The sequence below is a fragment of the Colletes latitarsis genome, chromosome 10 (assembly GCF_051014445.1).
Source record: "Colletes latitarsis isolate SP2378_abdomen chromosome 10, iyColLati1, whole genome shotgun sequence".
NCBI lineage: Eukaryota > Metazoa > Arthropoda > Insecta > Hymenoptera > Colletidae > Colletes > Colletes latitarsis.
The window spans coordinates 24,825,715-24,845,785 of record NC_135143.1 but is presented as its reverse complement, the minus strand read 5'-3'; the positions used below and the strand labels follow the sequence as shown (position 1 = coordinate 24,845,785).

The window sequence follows — 20,071 nt, the reverse complement described above, 5'->3', positions numbered from 1 at the left end:
CTTTCACGGCGAAACAATCCTTCCGTTGGTAATCATTTCAGCGTGAATTCGACGATGCAGTTAGAAATCGCGCTCCATAGTCAAGTTTACGTAATGAAATCGGTCGAAAAGTCTTACAACTGCTTAAAGTTTCCATCCAATCCAAACTACATGGTTTCCTTTCCTCGATTAGACAAAGAGTTACCCTTAAGAGCTAGTCTCCCCTTTTCTCCACCTTGAATTTAAGACGTACCAGCTTTTATCCTTTGTCGTTTAATCTCGAGTATCACCAACGTTTAGACACAAAAGATCCACGAAGCGGGACAATACGAATAAAAAGATCGCTTCGATAATTCGCGACACTTCATAACAATATTTCGTGAGAGGCTGATGGCTTGAATTATTTCGCGAGAATAAACGGGGATAAGTGGATTACTCATTGTTCGGGGATCTCGACGAATTTCTGATGTTTTTAATTTTTAAACCCGCGATTCTTAATGATGGTAAATCATTAACTGTACTCGTAACTCCGTGAGTTTTCACAAGGAATTTGAATCGAAGATATTAATCTCTAACCGTACAATGTCCAGTCTGACTCGTTACAAATTTCACAATCAAAAGGCGACTAGTCATCAAGTCTTGGCATGAAACAACCACTGGAACTCTGTGAACTATTGCAGGAGTTATGATCGTCTGAAAAATGGATTATTTTTATGGGGTTTTTCTCATTTTACGGCCTTAAGCAATTATTTTTCGAACATTCGTAGAATTCCTAAATATTCTTCACCAAAATATGCATTGTTTGCATATTGAAACATTAGAATCATCCAATTCGTACAAGAGTTATGATGTTTTAAACATTCACGTGTAATTTCGAGGAAACATTTCTGGCCACACATTGTGTTTTCGGTAAAGAATTTTTTTCTCGAAACTGCGTAGGATTATGGAAGTATGTGTATTTACCAAAAATAATTTTAAATGGCCCCCGCAACCAAAAATAATTTTTTCGGAATGATTGGAAACTTTTCAATTTCGCCGCAAAATTTTTGCAGCTACTTGAATTTTTTTCTGGAAAGTGCATAGGATTTCGGGGGTATGTTTGTTCGCCAAAAATGATTGTAATTATACCCCGCAACTGAAAATAATTTTTTGAGAACAATTTAAAAAAATTTAGGCACCTATCCCCTATTGATTTTTCTTAAATATTCGTTTTTGATTTCTAATAAATTTGTCTGACGCTGTACGAAAATGTTGTTTAGTACTTTTTTATAGGTACCCATGAGCTCTACTTCCAAACTAAACTTCAATGAAATCCATTGACTATTGTAGAAGTTATGACCGTTTGAAAATTGAACAATTTTTATGAGGTTTTTCTCACTTTACGGGGTTAAGGAACAACTTTTCGAATAGTATTGGAATTTCTATATATTCTTCGCCAAATTACGCGTTGTTTGCATTTTGAAACATTAAAATCGTCCAATCCGTTCACGAGTTATGATGTTCCAAACATACGCATGAAATTTCAGTGAAACGTATCAACGTGTGGTCAGACATTATATTTTCGGTTAGGAATTTTTTTCTCGAAAATACGTAAGATTTCGGTGGTATGTGTAATGACCAAAAATGATTTTAATTGACCCCCACAATCGCAGATAATTTTTCCAGAACCATTTGAAATTTTTTAATTTTGTCGAAAAATTTGCTCACCTATTCGAATTTTTTTCTGGAAAATGGTTCGAATTTCAGGGGTATGCGTATTCACCAAAAATGAAATTTGCCCAAAGACGCGTCGATTTCTGTCGTGGATCACCAAATTCTTATGCCGGACTTTGCATACTTTTCCACTGAACCAACAATTTCCATCTCGGCCCGGTTCCACGGTCGTTCGGCGTGGCGCGCCAAGTGGCTGCGACAACTGGGTCATCCGGTATACACGCGTAATTGCGGAGATTCCGTAGGCAAACGAACGGCCGGATGGCGTGTATTGTCCGGATAATCGACGACCGACGGGCTCAAGAAACGAACTTGGCCAATGTTTTGGACGACGACGCCTCGAGAGGCTGCTTCTGGAGAATCGATATCCCCGATAAGTAGAAGCTGCACTTAATTTCCATCGGATCGTCGATGAATGGCCGACGCTTTGTGTACTAGGCGCGTAAATTCACCGGGGAATTCAATCAGAATGACAATATCCGTAGACAATATTCCGAAGGGATTCACCGAATGTTTGCCAAACGTATAGCGACGATATGCGATCCGATCGACCCTTCGCGAAACCTACGTGCGTGCCTACATGCACAGTGTCGGCCATTATAAATATGTACTCGCGTAGAAATTACGCTTCCATCAATTTGCATATATTTTTCTAAGAAGATTACAAACTTTCTGTTTGTACGCAGCCTCGCGCCTCGCGTTTCGAATTCAAAATTAACCTCCACAATTTTTAATATATTATTTAAATAAATGGACCTTTTAAATAGTTCGCCGCGTTGACACAATTCCACTATCTGCGATACTTGCCGAGATATAACAGAAAATATATTTTCCGCCCCTCCCGCCTTAATGGTCGTTTTCATCCCCCAAACGTCGACGATCGCCGATAGAAAAAGTACGTGAAAAATTGTTCGATAAAAACATAAAAAATGTATCGCTTATTTTACCAAAGTGAGTTTAAGGGGTATTTAGCCTAAACATCAGAGTGATCTGACCCTCCCATCGACCGTGGACCGAGGCGAGAGTTTAATCGCTTGATCTTATTCCTGCCACTCACTTATAGACGCTTAAGTTACTACCTTGGGGCTTTTGGTAAACTTGTCGAACTATATATCGTAATTTTTCTATTCGAACTTCTCCGAAGATACAAACTTTGGTACAGCAATAGCAAATTAGTTTAAGCAAAGCCCCAACAAAGCCTGGGTTATTTCGTCTAGGCTAAACCCACCTAGATTGGGCAACTATAAGAGAATGAGAAACATTATCATTTTCAATCAATCGAGATTCGTTTGGACAGTTAATGACGTTTGCAAAAAATATTATCATTAGTATTCCTTTGAGCTCTACGTTACCCTTTTTGTTTGTTCATATTCATTAAAAATTCCCCAATGTAATTGATTGTAAATTTAGTGGTATAATAATAACAAAAAAAATTAGTATTCCTAAATATAAAATAGCTTCTAGGTATCCTAGAATTAATTTCAGACTACGTATAGACCATATTCCCGTGAAATCGATAAATATAGGAAAGCAATCCACCCGGAGTTGATCAGTGGTAAGAACCGCAGAATAATTTAACAGGAAGTAATTACTACGTCGTCCACATCGGTCTTGTCGAGGCTTAAACGTTACCGCGGATAATCGGCAGAAGACGTTGACAGTATCGAATATTCTCGCAATCACTCCGAAACCCCAGGGTTCACAAGGTGCTTAACCCCCAATCCATCGAGCTGTCCGCGAAGTTGGATCATGCGGTTGTCTTGCATCGCGGGGTAAAGATTGGGTTTGGCGTGTGCGTTGCAATTAATCAATTCGAACGCTGTCCGTGCAGTGCCAACAGTGGCACACAGGGAATCCAGCCAAAATGTCACTGTTCTCGGAATAGATCGCGACACCGTGACAGAGGGGCACAGACGAAAAAACATTATATGGCTTATAACATATCGTGACGTCGCCTCCCATGCTCGCCACCAGAGGGGTCGCGCTCTCACAAGCGCTCGACCGACTTCCCAATATCCCAGTCGTCTAAGGCAGGCCTTAACGCAGCGACACAATATTTATGACGAAATTTTCCTCTAAAACGACAGCTTAAAATTTTGAAAAGCCGCGAAAAGGCTATCGATGCGCACGGATAAAATTTAATTTAAATCTGTGTTGCAAATTGGTATTACCCAATATCGTTAATAACATTTTGACGAAATTTTACACCAATATTTTATTTTATACGACCTGCTTCGTCGAATACAAACAAAAATGTACAGAGAATGGATGATCGTTGGAAGGATTGAGAATGTCAATCGTTTCGATCTGCTTGGTAGGTCTCAGTGTGAAGAAGTAAAGCACTCGATGCATTCGAGAGACCTCGAGGAGGAAGTAAAATTCGTTGGAGCTTCCTCAGCGTGGGTGTATCCGTTACGAAGGTTCGAACAAACACAGTCCCCATGGACGCTGGATTGGATTACACCCTAATCAACGCGTCCGCGTTACCACTCTTGGCCACGGACGTACACCGAGTTCCAAGCCCCTAAACATCTACGCTGCCGGTACGAGACCTTTCCGTATTTGTACTGTTTCTGCTGCAACAGTATGGGAGTTGACGTAGTCACACCGCAATTCCCAAAGCGAGACTTAGCTGTACTCAACGTTATGGGGCTACCACTGCCAACAGGATGGTTCCACTCATCGGTCAGAGCAGGTAAAATGGGGCCACTCGAATCCTCTGGGCTTGAGAACAACGAATACCCCAAAAAATTAAACAAAAAGCCGTACCCTATCGTTCGAGATCAAATTATTATAAGGGTACCATTTGTCGTCAAGTTTCCGATCAGATTTTCTAATTTAGAAGGCTGAAAAATAATATTTGAAAAATGGAGAAACACGACGTCAGAAGGTTTTATTTAACCCATTTACAGGGCTCTCTGCGTAGCTAAACAAATGCACATCGACGGGAGCACAAAAATATCTGCGCAAAGATAAATAGAATACATGTACACGTATACAAATTTCATTGCTTTTACAACGAGATTGATCGTCGAAGCGAGTTCTGTTTGTTATCGAATTTTTTTTCTATCAAAGTATCGACGCGGGGTAGTTTTTGTTTGCAGAGAGAAAGCTAATACGGGTTCATAAAAAATTCATACGCCGTTCGATCGAAGGCAGAAACTGGTCCCGCGAGTTTTCAATTTAGAATACCGTGCGAAGTTGGAACATCGAGATAATTCAAGTCTTCCGCGGGCAAAATTAGTTTAGAAGTCACACAGCGAGCCTCTTGCCAGTGTTGAAAGGTCGGAAAGTTCGTTGGAAGCTGGCGCGAATACTATTTTCCTTTCGTCTTAGCAAAAGGTCCATTAATCTCCGTCAACTTTCCGCATCGACTCATATTTTACTTCCGCGGCAACATTTACTCGAAAACTTTTGATCAACTAATTACACTAATTGAAGATCGCGGATACCTCAAAGGTCGTCGTTCCTATTACCGTGTATTTTTAAAGGCCTTTTTCCCCCCCTATTACGCGTCGAAAAATGATTATTTTTACGAAAAGTTCAGTGACCTTTAACTCGTTGCTAACATCACGGAAGCAGAAACGTGTATTATTTCCTACGTATATTATTTGGTATCCATTCTCAGAACCCGAAGTACGAATGAAATCTAGCTGATCATATTATAAAGTTGGAAGAGAGAAAAATAGTTATCTGCAGGATATGGGAGTTGGAATTCACGGCGTTCGTAAATTGAATAACTGTCTATTGTGAGATATTTGCGTTGCTATACGAGGAACATGGCACGGAGAACAATGTAAAAGGTCCGATGCAATTTGAAAGGTACCCGAATCACGATGAAAAAAATCTTTGTCTTGCGTATCGTTCGTAAATCCGTCTGAAATATTTCAAGGGTGTTAATAATTTTCTAAATTTTTATTATATTTACAGCAGTATTTATCCCTCGTAGCGACGTATAAATGATCGACGGTGTATACGTACATTCTACCAAAGAAAAAAAAAAAAGAAATTAATACGCGTTCACAGATTTGAAATTTTTAAATATTTAAATGAAATTAAAAGGATTCGATATGCGTTTGAAAATCTGGATAGCAGCAGTATTTTGTTCGACGATTCTACGTACGTAGAGATACGGTTGCAGCTGGAATGACAGGGTTAATACGTTGCCTGCCATACTAAATTCAGAGTCCCGCAAGACCAAGGTTTTCGGTACTCGGAGCACGTATAATTTAATGAAACGTATGACGGCATTCGGTCACACTATTCCATATGTACCAATACCTGGTAATCTAATACTTGTCTCTTCGATCGTAAACCATGAAACCGATATCTCCTGTCCAAAACCATCTAGTATGAACCTAACGTATGGTGATTATGTTCGTTCTTAAATACATGCAATGCAAACGCGATGATATTATTCGAACTGGTAACACGCAGAAATATTCAAATTCTCGATTTTAGTTGAGATTAGAAAATGCTGGAGAAAGCTAGAACTGTGCGATGAATTTGTAAAATATGCTATAAAAAAAATTCAAAGACATTAGAAAGGACAACTGCACAAAATTGTACTGGAAAAATCGTGACATATTGCAAAGACTGTACTGGTTTACCTTTTCTTTGTTTTAATATGATTTTAATAGGTGTATATTTTATGTATACATAAAACTATTTTTATATGTTCTATACTGTAGTAACAATGGTAGTATTGAAAAATTTATAAGTATTGCGATAAAAAGTATTTATTCCAATTACGTATTTCTACTAGTAATGGCGTCATAACATTAAACATATTACAGAGTTTTGAATCTCGCGTTTCGTCAAATTTGAAATTTCAAAAGTGACAAGCAAGGAGTTTGCGTCTATTTTATTATTAAATATCGTACTTTTTTAGACAGCTTTTATCCGAAAAAGTGTATCTAACCGACTTATGGATTCAACGGGCAACGCTAGACTGAACTTTTTCCCTCGACCATATCGGGATAGAAAACGAAACAGGAGAATCAGGGATAGGTGGTATAGAAGATCGGGGCAATCTCTGTCTCGGAATCTTTGTAGCGTCGGAAATCCTGCAACTGGTAGAAAATAGCGATCTCCGCGATGGAGATCGGAGAAAGAAGAGTAAACCGAAGTTGCACACTGGTTGACCAGTGCTCGCCTGAAAAGTTTGAACCTCCTTTCTTGCGTTTCACTCCACTGCATTCGAATTGATACCGTTGGATATACTCCCACGACGAGGAACGTCGGACAGAAAAGAAAGAAAACGGGGGAAATAATGCTGTTGTCGCGGTTGTGAGAGAAGAGCCGTGTAAAGTTTCCTAAGTACCGAACTGGAAGTACGTATCTATAAGCTATAATTATTAACACACGTAACAAACGTGAAACAAATAATTTAAATGGAACTTCCACGTTTCCCACGACTCGAAAACTCTGATAAAAAAATTTAAGCAAGTAGAAAACTGTTTCCTTGCACAACGTGCTGGTGTTTTCGTATATTATTAAGCTATAATTATTAACACACGTAACAAACGTGAAGTAAATAATTTAAATGGAACTTCCACGTTTCCCAGGACTCGAAAATTCTGATAAAAAAAATTTAAGCAAGTAGAAAACTGTTTTCTCGCACAACGTGCTGGTGTTTTCGTATATTATTAAGCTATAATTATTAACACACGTAACAAACGTGAAGTAAATAATTTAAATGGAACTTCCACGTTTCCCAGGACTCGAAAATTCTGATAAAAAAAATTTAAGCAAGTAGAAAACTGTTTTCTCGGACAGCGTGCTGGTGTTTTCGTATATTTTTAAGCTTCTTTCGGACAAGAGAGACTTAAATCGTTTCTATGGGTCTCCCAAGGCGGAAGTTACGTTAAAATTCAAGATTGCTTTCGGACGAGCAAGCGACGGACTTCGGAAATGGCAGGTAGCCAACAGCGATACGCTTGTCTGCGAGTTCACTCCGGTTGTTTAAAGACAACACGATTTCACACAGCCTCGCACACACAATTGCGCGAGTTTCCCTATTTAAAATCATTCGAAGGACGCGGCGTGCAATTTATTAAATTCGTTCGCCAGTTTTAAACTTAAAAGCAGAAACGGCGAAGATAAAATTGTGCTTTGATATCCAGAAATTGTGCCCGTTGGAAAATCCGTAATTCTTCTCTGTAGCATTTAAGACGTTACAGGGATAAGCTTCTCGATTCTGCTTCGCGTTTACGAGACTGCGCGAAAAGCATTTTCCTTTGATGGAGTTGCATCCGCGGATCCGACAAACGCCACGGAGTACATTGCGTAAAAACCCGTCGTACAGTGCCTTTCTAAGTACATTTAAATGGCACGAAACGGCTCGGTTTGATGTGCAGCGCGTATTTTCAAAAGAAAATATCGCACACGTTCCAACGCGGTTGAGAGCTCGAACGTAGTAACCGACAATTTTAAGTAGCGGAAAGCCTTTTAAAGTTTCGTAACAACTTTTCGAGTCACGAAGAAAAATACGCGGAATATTTGTTCGATCTCGCGAAACGACATCCCCAGCCAGTGAAAACATTTCCGTATCAAAGTTGCCTTTCGAAGTCGCGAAAGACGACGAAACGTTTAACGACTACATTTTTCGTTTTCCTATTAGTCGTCCAAAGAAACTTGAAACAGCATAATGACTGCAAACATAGTCTTTTAATACATGTAAATCAAAGCGTGCATCTCCCTTTCACGTTTTCGTATCACGTTCCTGAGGCTTTCGTCGGGAAATATTGTATAAAATACACGGATATTGGACGCGTAGACGCGATAATAATTCAGCTCGGAATGTTTAGAAAGTATTTTCGACCGTAAAATGAAAAATTGTTCAACTTTTCGGCGAAACTTTCGCGGATGTTCAATTAGCGGCAAGTTCGCCCGCGAATTTCAGGCGCACGGAATTAATTAAGCAACCGCGAGACAAGATGGGGAAACAATTACCAATCGTTCTTGCATTTCCGTCGAGCGAAAATATGTATTCTTTCCACTTCCGTTTCCATCTTTCGTTCGTTTGTCTGGAAACGAAAAGGTTAAACAATTTACACCGATACCGGGAACAATCTAAAATTAGATTCGCGAGTTTTCCAGTATCTTTCGTTTTCTTCCTTATTTTTAATCGGAGTTCCTCCGAGGACGTCGAATTACAGCCGCGGGTTGTAATAATGCCACGGGAAAATATCGAAGTATTGAACAATCTTATTACTTTGTACGTATACACTTCGAACGTTTAAAATCGATTGTGTATTCGGAAAATTCACGGTGAGATTTTTAATGAAAACGTAGGAAGTTCGTATTAGTGAATGTACAATTTTTCAGATACGAAAGGTAATAAGATACTTGCAAGAAAGGTGTAAAAAAATAATTTTGAGATAAATTTTTGAATCGAGATAAAAGTAATTAAAAATTTCGAGGAAATTTCATTCCCTTTTTGCTGTTTTAGTGCAAAGGTCTGACACACTTCTGTGAGATACCTCATATATCGTAGGATTGAAATTTTGTACTATTTGTATTAGTGAATGTACAACTTTTTAGATACAAAAGGTAATAAGATACTTGCAAGAAAGGTGTAAAAAAATAATTTTGAGATAAATTTTTGAATCGAGATAAAAGTAATTAAAAATTTCGAAGAAATTTCGTTCCCTTTCTGCTGTTTTAATGGAAGGGCTCGACCCACTTCCGTGAGACACCTAATATATGGTGGGATCTCGCATCGCGATGGAGTTAAATGTCGTTTTAGACGTAGCTATTCTTACTTACCTCCAAGTTTTGAGCATAAGTGCGCCATAGGTTAGAGAAAATCCAATTTCTCGCAGCCAAACTCGTACCGTGCACGTTATGACGTTTGGACGGGGGTACATTACTATCGTCTGAAACAAAGAACATTGATTTCCTTCAGCCATTTATAATTCACCGTCGGCTGCTGAAATATGTTTACTGCGAACTCGATTTTCTTCCAACGGATTTCCTTTACGTGCAACTGAATTTTCTTTGACGGCGAATGCACGAATGCCGTGCGACAAGAGAAATAGCACGACCATAACGCCAGTACCAAGAATGAGAATTTAAGATCCGAGGAAGCTTGCAAAATACGGGAAGAAATTTTTAAAAAATTCACCGAATAACAACTAAATTCTACAAAGAGTCGTAAGCTTCCTCGATGCAATTTCAACAAATATTATACGGATAGATATATCAATCAATTTAGACTTCAACGAGCGTAATAATATTTCTTTTTGCTAATCGGAGCTTCGAAGCAGCGCTCGTTAAAAATTTATAAAATAATTCCCGAATGAACCTTTATCGATATTTAATTGTGAAACGCACAGTCGTCGTCTAACGCGTAAAAAACACGAAAACTTGGGTCTTTCTACGATCGAATTAATTACCAAATCCAAGCCCAAGCATTTTCATGGGAAACGTAGCGATTTATTCGCGATTAGCGCTCGTAAAAGTCGTTATGTATGCGAACGATCGAGAAGACATTATGGCCGGACGCAAATAGCCAGATAATGCAATGTATTTCAACGAACCGCGAGATTGCAAAGCGTCGAATACCAAAGGTGATACATTGTCCACAAATTCGTGGAAACGAAACCACTGCCGCTAACGATCTGCCGGCGTGATATTCATTTCCATTTCTATTATCGTAATCCAATTATCCGAAATCGAGCACGACACTAACGCCAGTTACCACGAAACGATTTTGATACCTCGTTGCCTGCGACTGATAGTCCGCGAACAATACTGACGGTTCGAATCATTGCACCGGCCACGAAATAATTTTCAATCCTCAAAGCACCAGGGTAACGGCAAAATTGATACTCGAAGCGAATAAAAAAAGAATAATTCGTGCCATCGCGAGAGAGGTTCGCCTGAAATTTTTCCAGATCGTGGAAAAGATATTTCTATATCTCGCGAGATTATTTCAAGTCACGGAAATCCACCGGAGTCACGGAAAACGCCTTTCAGCAGCGAAGAAGCTTTTAAAGTCACGAGGAAAAATAAGAAAGAAGGCACTTACTGTGCAGTATATGAAAAATGCTCCCAGCACGATGACGCGTAGGAGAACTGGACTCGCGGCTCTCACCACCTGCAACAAAAGAAACGAAGTTATATAAACTCGTAGTCGTAACTATAAAGGAACGAGATAGAAAGAATCGGTGGGTTTTAATATATTTTTAAGGGTTGCGTTCTTTACAACTCGCTGATTCGTTCGCGACGATAGAATTTTTAATTGTCCCTCCGAGTTTCGCTCGACTTTCCTGCCACCCCTCGCTTTCGGCCCCGTCCGTGACACAGTTTGTGCAAGAAACAGACACATTATCGAAACTCGAGGGTTGTTCGTTAAATAGGAAATCAGAACTTCGGGGATTGCATTCGTCTCGGAGAATCTGCAGTCGGTCCAAACTTTCTCGACGACAATGGGGTCGTTTCTCGTCGTGCCGTCCCCTCGATTCAACGTACGCTCTTAATCCGACAAAAATTTGTGGCCACGTAGCTTCGAATCGCGTCCTGGAACTTAATGCGGCGGAACCACGGTTTTATCGATACTGACTTTAGAACCAAATTCCATCGAATCGTTCAATTTTGCGAATTAGCAAAGAATTACGAAACTGTCGAACAGAGAAGGTATTGTATGTATACTCTGATTCGTATCTTAAGGTTATTATAATTCGAAAAAATGTCTTTTTTAAAAGTTTAAATAATTCTTTCGATTTCTGAGACACCCTATATAAGAATGGGAAATAATACAATAACATTAAAGAGCTACAGAGAACTACACAGAGGAGCTACACAGAAGAGCTACACAGAATACTTGATATAATTAAGAACAAGGGTAATAGAACCAGTTACTAATTTTTCGAATTTTTTTCTAGAAAATGGGTAGGATTTCGGGGGTATGTCTATTCACAAAAAATGATTGTAAATGACCCCCGCAACCGAAAATAATTTTTCCAGAACGATTTGAAATTTTTTTTTTTCGTCGAAAAATTTGAGCACCTAGATTTTCGGTTAGGAATTTTTTTCTCTAAAGTGCGTAGGATTTCGGGGTTATATGTAATGACCAAAAATGATTGTAATTGACCCCCGCAACCGAAAATAATTTTTCCAAATTGGTATTCTTGATTTTCGTCTTATTTTGACCTCTAGAATCCCCCATTAACATTTTTCCTAGGGGTGGTAACACCCTGTATATTACTCTTCCAGCATCTATTACACCTTAATTATTTCCTAGCATTTCTTTCACTATATCATCAAAATTATTTAATTTCTTATTAAAAATCATAGTACTCTTATAGAAATTTCGTGTATTAGGATTTTCTGGTGTTCGTATTCGCGTCTCGACCGCGATAATAAATTTTCTTTCGCGGGGAAATTTGCACCCCTTGAAATTCGGCCGACGGAAAAATTGCGGGGAAAGCTTTTTCCCCCCAGGAGATTTTTCGCGACGCGTCCGGGGAGCCAAAAACATTTATGACCAGCCGCGTGGGACACGCGTGCAACGTAAAAACGACCCTCGACGCTACGGCGCGCTAAAACGCGCAAAACCTGAAACCACTTTGGCGGAATAAACTGCATTTTATACCGGCATTGTGCATTTTCATGGCACGACCATGAATCCCCGAATATCGCACTCGTCGTGTCATCCGCGTCGTAATATTTTCTAATTCGAATCGAAATTCCCTCCCGTGTTTTCGAGCCCCGCAAATTCCCCCGTTTAACAATTCTTTTCGTTCGAGCCGGCTCGCTGGATCGTTTCTATACTCTGCAGGCACATTTACTCGCGTCTCGTTGTTGCATTTAAAATTTCTAATCAACTTGGAAATTCTGATAACCCGAGAGGTAGAATTTTCCTTAGAGAATTAATTTGAATTTTCTATCATAAAAGAGCAACGTATTGTAGAATCGTGGTGCAAATATACATCGGCAAGAGCACGTATAAAGTTTTAACGCGAACGTTGCGGGAAAGGGAAAAACAGAAAATTAAAGGGAAATATTAAACGGGAAGGGAACGTACAAACGGGCACCGGTAAACGAAGATATATGTGGTTAACCGCGGTGTAACGAGGAAAATGTGTTTAATTATATCGTTCAAGATCAAAACGTTTGAAAATGCAGTTTTTCATTATTCGATCGTAAATATATTATATGTTGGTTACGTCGTTGCAAACGGAGTAATTTTCTCGGTTTTGATTATAATTTCAACTGTGTGGCGTCGCCTCCCATGATAGCCACCAGAGGGGCCGCGCTCTCACAAGCGCTCGACCGACTTCCCAATATCCCAGTCGTCTAAGGCAAGGCTTGCTAGAAAGCCTTACTGACGAGACTAGTAGCAGGCCCGACGAAACACGCCCCCTCTTTTCCTTTTCTGCCCTCCTACGATTCTTACGAGTTCCACACCGGAGCGAAACAGCGCCACACGGGTACTTCAACAATTTAGAGAGGTATTTAATCGAAGCACAAAGGAAAGTAAAGTCCAGGTGAACTTTGAAATATTTTTGAAGAAAACCCTGGTAATAAAACAAACAGAGCTTTCGCGTATTATGAGGAAGAAACGAGCAAAATACACCCCGACAAGAAAGAGAGTTACGGACATTGATCGCACATATTTTTATTGATAACTTTTATGTTGACGATTACCTTAAAATACGATTTTTCTTTTAATTAGAATATATATTCATGCCATTGAATCAATCACATTCAACGTAAGTTGTTAAAAAATAATATTTACGCGTTCTGCAATTTTAAATATGGGATCTGACATCGACACGAGGAAGTCGCTTAATCAAGATGCAAGATAAAAGTGCAAGCAATGGAGAAATATTAAATGCAACAAGAAACCGAAAACGCTCAAAAACGAAAGAAACTCTTGAAGGGACCGAAGGAAACGCGAACGTGAGGGGGAAAACACTGGAAAAAACAAGTAGCAAAAAAGGAAATTTAATTAGAACGTACAGTAAAGCAATTACTTGAATAATTAATGGGAAGTAAGAAAGAAATACTCTGTTATTTAATTTCTGGCCTTTTCATCGTTTTGTTAATCAGCGATATTAAATGGATTAGAATGAGCGCACGATCTCGGGAATGATTTTTCTTTCTTCCCTTGCAAAGACGTGAATTGATGTTTTACACATTCATTTTCCATTTGGTACGCATTATTAAACCATGGATGGTAATATAAATGTGAAGTGTATGCAGAATATGTTTTAGAAATAATTCAAATAACGTTTCATTTGCTTGAGTATATAAGTATTGGATACGTTTAACATATTACTTTATCGTACTAGCATATGTCTGAACAGCATGAAATTCACGATCTATTTATTATTTATTAATTAAATACAAAGTCCAACTTTAATTTGAATTGAAATGCAAGAGGCATTGTACATATGATACATGGGGTGATTAAATTATTAATATTGCTGTAGTAAATTATCGAGTTTGACATCCACGTGCGATTAACTTTGTTCCGTTTGCATTGTTTGTCGAAAGTAAAGAATGAAAAAGACGTAATATCTGCGTTTCAATTTCTATTATTGTTTCCCTTCTTTCGTCTGAAACGTATAACGTGGAACGTCAGAGAAGCACGTGTTCCGTTGCCCAAAAATTTCCTTATCCAAATAGTTGCGTTCTCCCTATTACGTTTATCGATGAAAGCTCGACAATATCGAGGAAACGTAGGAGCCTTTCCTCGCACGTAAAAGCTCCGTTCAGGTCGAACTAGTATTCCCTCTGCAGATCTTCGGCAAAATTGCAGAAGAGCGATATAGAATGTTGCAATAAAAAAATTACACGAACGTTAGAATGGCTGCATTCGAGCCAGGGTCGAGCTCCAGGGAGTCTTCCTTCCATTTTAATGGGATTCCGGGGTCCCATGAAAATACGATCGGTCTCTGGAAACGTATACGTGCTCGTGGACCAACGCGAGATTGCATAAATATATAGATATATATTTTTGTCCCATGGAATCTCTCGGGTCTGAACCGGTGAGTTACTTTGCGGGTAATTCTAAATCATCCTGTCCCTTTTTATTATCCCTGGAAAGATCCGAGCAGCTTGTCACATCGAGGATTAACTTTCTTGCGTCGTTGAAAAAGGTATTCGTTCGTTTGCTACACAAACGGTTCTCCGTGACCAGTATCGCGAAAACGTTTAAAACGTTCGTGAAACGACAAGTATTCAGAGGAAATTTTTCAAGCAAATCTTTCCGTACGAAACTCGACGAACGAGCAAATTTAGAGGTACGACTATTTAATAACGAGACGTGGATGTACCTGACTATCAGCCAAGAGATTAAGAGCATCTTGCACGTTAATTAACCGACAACAATAGGGATACACGCGTATGAATCGGCCGACGCTCGAGCGTTTCGTTCATCGGTCGAAATTATGTTACGCTCGACAACGGCGGTGTACGAAGATAATTTCGCTATTATCAGCGAAGCATAAAGTGTTACGCTAAGAATTCCTTACGGTACAACTGACAAATTAATTGCTAACAAACAGCAATCGTCGGTTACGCGTAACTACTAACGAACGTGGCACAACCAAGGGCGGAGTTGTCTATTTCAGTTGACTATCGCGGATACCTAATCGTGTTGTTTCAACGAACATAATGTATCCAAACGCTGTGTCCAACGGTTCGAGGGCTGTTACACCCACGCTTCGAAGTGAATCGAGGACGTAACGAGCTTAGCAAGTTGTTAATCTATATATCATAAATATAGAAACAACGGAAACTTGAAATTAAAGGATACACGTTGGATTTAAAATGTTAAAATAATTATCCAAAAAGAAAGCAGTTTTTTAAATTAAAGGGCCTATAAGAGCTAATCTTTTCATGCAAAAAGGGAGCCTTCTAGATTTCTTTTGTGAAAGGTGGTGTACATTTGATTATTTATTATTTTTGATTATTTGATTATTTATTTCGATACTTTGTAAACGGATATGTGAGTCCTCGTATTTAATTACGAGGATTGTAGCTTTACTATTTATAGCTGTTCTAAATTTCTTCATCTTTTAATGCTATCTTTTAGCTCACTCATCCGGATTATCTTTTAATCAGGATCATCTCATCCTCCATTACACCGGATCGACGAGGTCCTGGCATAAATGAAAATTATGGACATTGGCTGAATAACGTAAACACGGAATTGTTTATAAAATAATAAAATATAAAAACAACAGAAATGACAAGAATTAACGAATTACGATGATTTATAAATTTTAATATGAAAATTTCGTCCGATATAACTGTTTAAAAATATGATTGTTACTTGCTGGCTCCCGTTTTCGTTACCCCTTTCATTTGCAAAACGAGATTAAACCATAAATATTTGAGATCCATTCTTGAAAATTAATTCACCGACAATAACGTACAAATTTTATCTTAATCAAATATTTGTAAAGAATTTTCAGCTATCGAGAATAATAACGGGGGTAAATATTTAGTAAAATTCCATGAAATAATATTGCAAAAATATTTACGCCGCGTGGGTCGAAATAATTTCACGAAACATTTTCCAAAAATTATCATACTATTGTGTCTGCCACGATTACGTAATAGAAATTACTTCGTGAATTGAAGGGCGAATTAATTTCGGTTAAAGCACGTTGCGAACATTAGTATTATAATCTAGTCAGACGCTTCGAATATGTACAGGAACAGCAGAACGTCTGTAAACTTAATTTGCAACTGCATTTACAACTGTCAGTTGTATTCTGCAATTACAATCGATTCAAATGAAATTCGACTACTTTTTATTTATGATAAAAAATAAAACTTTTTCATTCTTAATACTGGTTGTTCACTTTCTATTTCTCTTAATTATTTTTCATCTCGTTATGTTATAAAAACATTGACTTTTTCCATTCACTGTATACAATACAAAAAACTGATTTTAATATACAGGGTGTTAGGCCACACCTGGGAAAAATTTTAATGGGGGATTTTAGAGGCCAAAATAAGACGAAAATCAAGAATACCAATTTGTTGATGAAGGCTTTGTTAAACAGTTATTAACGTTTTAAAGTTCCGACCGTACTGAATTTTTTTCTCGAAAATGCGCAAGATTTCGGGGGTATGTCTGTTCACCAAAAATGATTGTAATTGCCCCCCGCAACTGAAAATATTTTTTCCAGAACGATTTGTAATTTTTTAATTTCACCGAAAAATTTCAACATCTACTTGAATTTTTTTCTCGAAACTGAGTAAGATTTCGGGGGTATGTCTGTTGACCAAAAATGCTTGCAATTGACCCCCGCAAACAAAAATAATTTTTCCAGAACGATTAGAAATTTTTGAATTTAATTGTTAACTTTTTAACGAAGCCTCCATCAACAAATTGGTATTCTTGATTTTCGTCTTATTTTGGCCACTAGAATTGCTGATTAAAATTTTTGCCAGGGGTGGCTGAATACCCTGTATATAATATGTATAGTTTAATATAGCTATTTAATATATACTGTGTACAATACAAGAAATTGATAAGTTTAATCTCGTATTTCTCTAAAAGACGTCTCGATCGCGACAAATGTGTCTTCGAACTGGACAATCCCCAGTACATGGAACGCAAACAGAAGAAGGGAATAATAGAATAATCCGCCATTTCCGTTTATTAATCGGTTTCAATAGAGAAAGCCTGCAGCTGGAACAAAAACGATAAATCACCCTTTGGCTTACGCAGAACAGACTGCTGGAACGACCTCGCCTTTAAACCATCTTTCAACCCCCTAATGCTATCCTTCGCGTGCCCGAGAGCGTTTTAAAGGAGAGGAGCGAAGTCGAGACGTAACATCGGAAAAATAACAGCGCGTTGCTGTCTCGGGGCAAGGGAAAATGCTTGCAGTTTTCACTGCGTACCGCCGGTGACGCCAAGTGCATCGTCGCGATAACGCATACAAATCGTCAACCATTTGGCGAAAAATGCATTATGCAGTTCGCGGAACGGCCCAGACCTATGCATTCGAGGACTATTCATGTCACGAAAACGATTTTCTTCAAATTTTCACGAACGAGGAAACCTCATGATAGGCGGCACTTTTTCATTTTAACTTTCGAATCTAAGTTTCCCTTAAAAGAATATCTTCATAATAACACAGACTAAGCAATTGATTTTCAAACTTTCTATCTTGGAAACTCATTGCACACTTGTTAATTATTTGACACGCGTGAAATCTATTAAACATCCTACAATATTACGTACGAGTCTCGGTAGAATTTAAAAATTCCTGACGTCGACAGGAAGAAACGATCGACGTGGATTTTTAGCGACAATTGTCCCGTGTACGCAGATTCATCGTTCGAAAATAACTCTTCGTTTTCAGGAACAATGAGTTTGAAAATAATCGGACGCGCGAGTGTTGACGGCGCGGCGTCATTGTTGGCGTCGACACGACGTACATTCAATCTTCTTCAGAAGGAAGCGTCGCTCAAAATCACATTCAACAGTAAACAGCGTCGACGCGCTCCGGTACTATTTAATGGAATCGACTTAAAAAAAGAAGCGACAGAACGTTGCTATTTTCATAAAAACGCGAGAGGGGACGAATTCAGGAAAGAACAATCTCGACGGTGGCTAGTTTCAGCAACTTCATTACGACGACTATGATTCGATCCGTATTAGCGTTCCTTGTATTTCCCAACGGAGTTTCCCTGCAGAGAAAAATCCCGGACGCTGATATATCGTCCCGATAAATGCAGCAGCCTAATGAAGAAGGCTCATTTTTAATCTCCTCGACTTCAACAAGACCCTCCTTATCGATAAGTTCATTGTACCTCGTAATAACAAACGCCTGAAATCAATATGTATAATCTATTCTGCGCTACGTTCGTTTAATAATAACTATATGTAGGATTTAACGAAGAGAATTGTGTTTCGAATAAATATACAAATGATATATTTATATAAACGAATTTCAAACACACGAAGCACACAAATCTCTTTGCACAAATTAATATCATACAAGAATCACGTCTGTCTTTCACAACCATTCTTTTAACCCTTTTGCAACATAAATTAACATTCAACAAAACTACAGGGAATTTTAAATATATTAAAATTCAACACTCAGAAGCGATAAAAAATTTCTTTCGATCAACTTCTCGAACCCTGGGTCCCTCTCGATACGGATGGATTAATTAATAATTTGTTATGATCGAGAAACGCGTGCAGGTGTTGGTAAAAGTCAGCAACAAAACAATTTCCCAGCGCCTCCGTCGAAGAACTGGGTCACCTCTTAAAAACACAAATTCATTTCTTGTCGGTTGGCAGAATGATTAACGAGAACACACGCGATAATGTGTTGTAGCATGCACCGCAACAATTGTTCGTATCCGTCTAACCTTCCTGATTATGCAGTCGGGGGATTCACAGATAAAATCAATTTCTTTCTTCCCCCCTCCCTCTGTTGAAACTAACGAGCATCGTCTACGAGCGAAAATTCATTCATCGCGTTCCTACACCGTAGCATAACATTAAAGAAAACGCAATTCATATTTCTTATTCGTATTTTCCATTCGTATTCATGCCCTTGATTCCTATTTAACGCTTTGCCAGCGGCACACTTTTCGTAAACGTGGCGTAATTTGAGGTTCCGTTGCTTTCATAACGCTGGGAGTTTGTCATCTCTGGTTTGTAACATTAAGCTTGATAAGAAATATAACAAAATTTTAAGAATTCCACGAGGCAAAATATGAATTACATTTTAAAAAATCGACGTGGTATTATGCTGTAGTTCGAACAAAGTGTTCGCTATTTCCGTATTGATAAAAGTAATTTTATTTGCTCCGCTGGGATCGATACGATAATTATATGAAACTTGTGCAATTACTGGTCCTTCCAGAGCGTAAATTTTGGCGACGAGGGGATGGTGTTTCGTCCTGGATCTGCTAATGGACTCGTCAGGAAAGCTCTGGTAGTAGATCCTGCCTTAGACACGCTTTATTGTTTGAACAGTCTCCTATTTCAGAGAATGCGGAACTCGGTAGTCCGCCTAACAGATCCCGAACGAAACATCATCTTCTCACCGCCAAGATGTATATATTAGAGACACCGATAATTGTGCACGTTTCGGTGGACGAGCCAAGAAGAAAGGGAAATTACATTTAAAAATCAAATTTGTTGTCGCACGCATCGACGAAATTATTTCGATAAAAGTAATTATAAATATTCGACGATAAAGTGATGCGTAAAATAATTTTCACCTTTGTACCTTTTATATTGAAAAATATTGGTGTGGTTAATAATCGTTTGCGTCCGACAGTCGTTATCAGTTTTTAGTAAATAAACTGCCGCCGCGAAAAGGAAAATATCCGCTGACAATTAATGGAAAAAGAATTAATTTTAATCATCGCATGAATATTT

The 20,071-nt window shown here is 38.6% G+C and overlaps 1 protein-coding gene across 2 annotated transcripts in view; it reads right to left on the bottom strand.

Moving 5' to 3' along the window:
- The window catches only part of LOC143346682 (metabotropic glycine receptor), a 144,565-nt gene that overhangs the window by 29,312 nt on the left and 95,182 nt on the right, over window positions 1-20,071 (bottom strand). For both annotated transcript variants that reach the window (XR_013080491.1, XM_076775018.1), the window contains exons 6-7: window positions 10,727-10,795; window positions 9,463-9,572 (exon numbers count right to left, since the gene is read on the bottom strand). Coding sequence is in view for 1 of the 2 variants with exons in the window: in XM_076775018.1 (XP_076631133.1) it covers window positions 9,463-9,572; window positions 10,727-10,795 (179 nt within the window). In the remaining variant the exon portion in view is untranslated. The remainder of the gene's footprint in view (window positions 1-9,462; window positions 9,573-10,726; window positions 10,796-20,071) is intronic.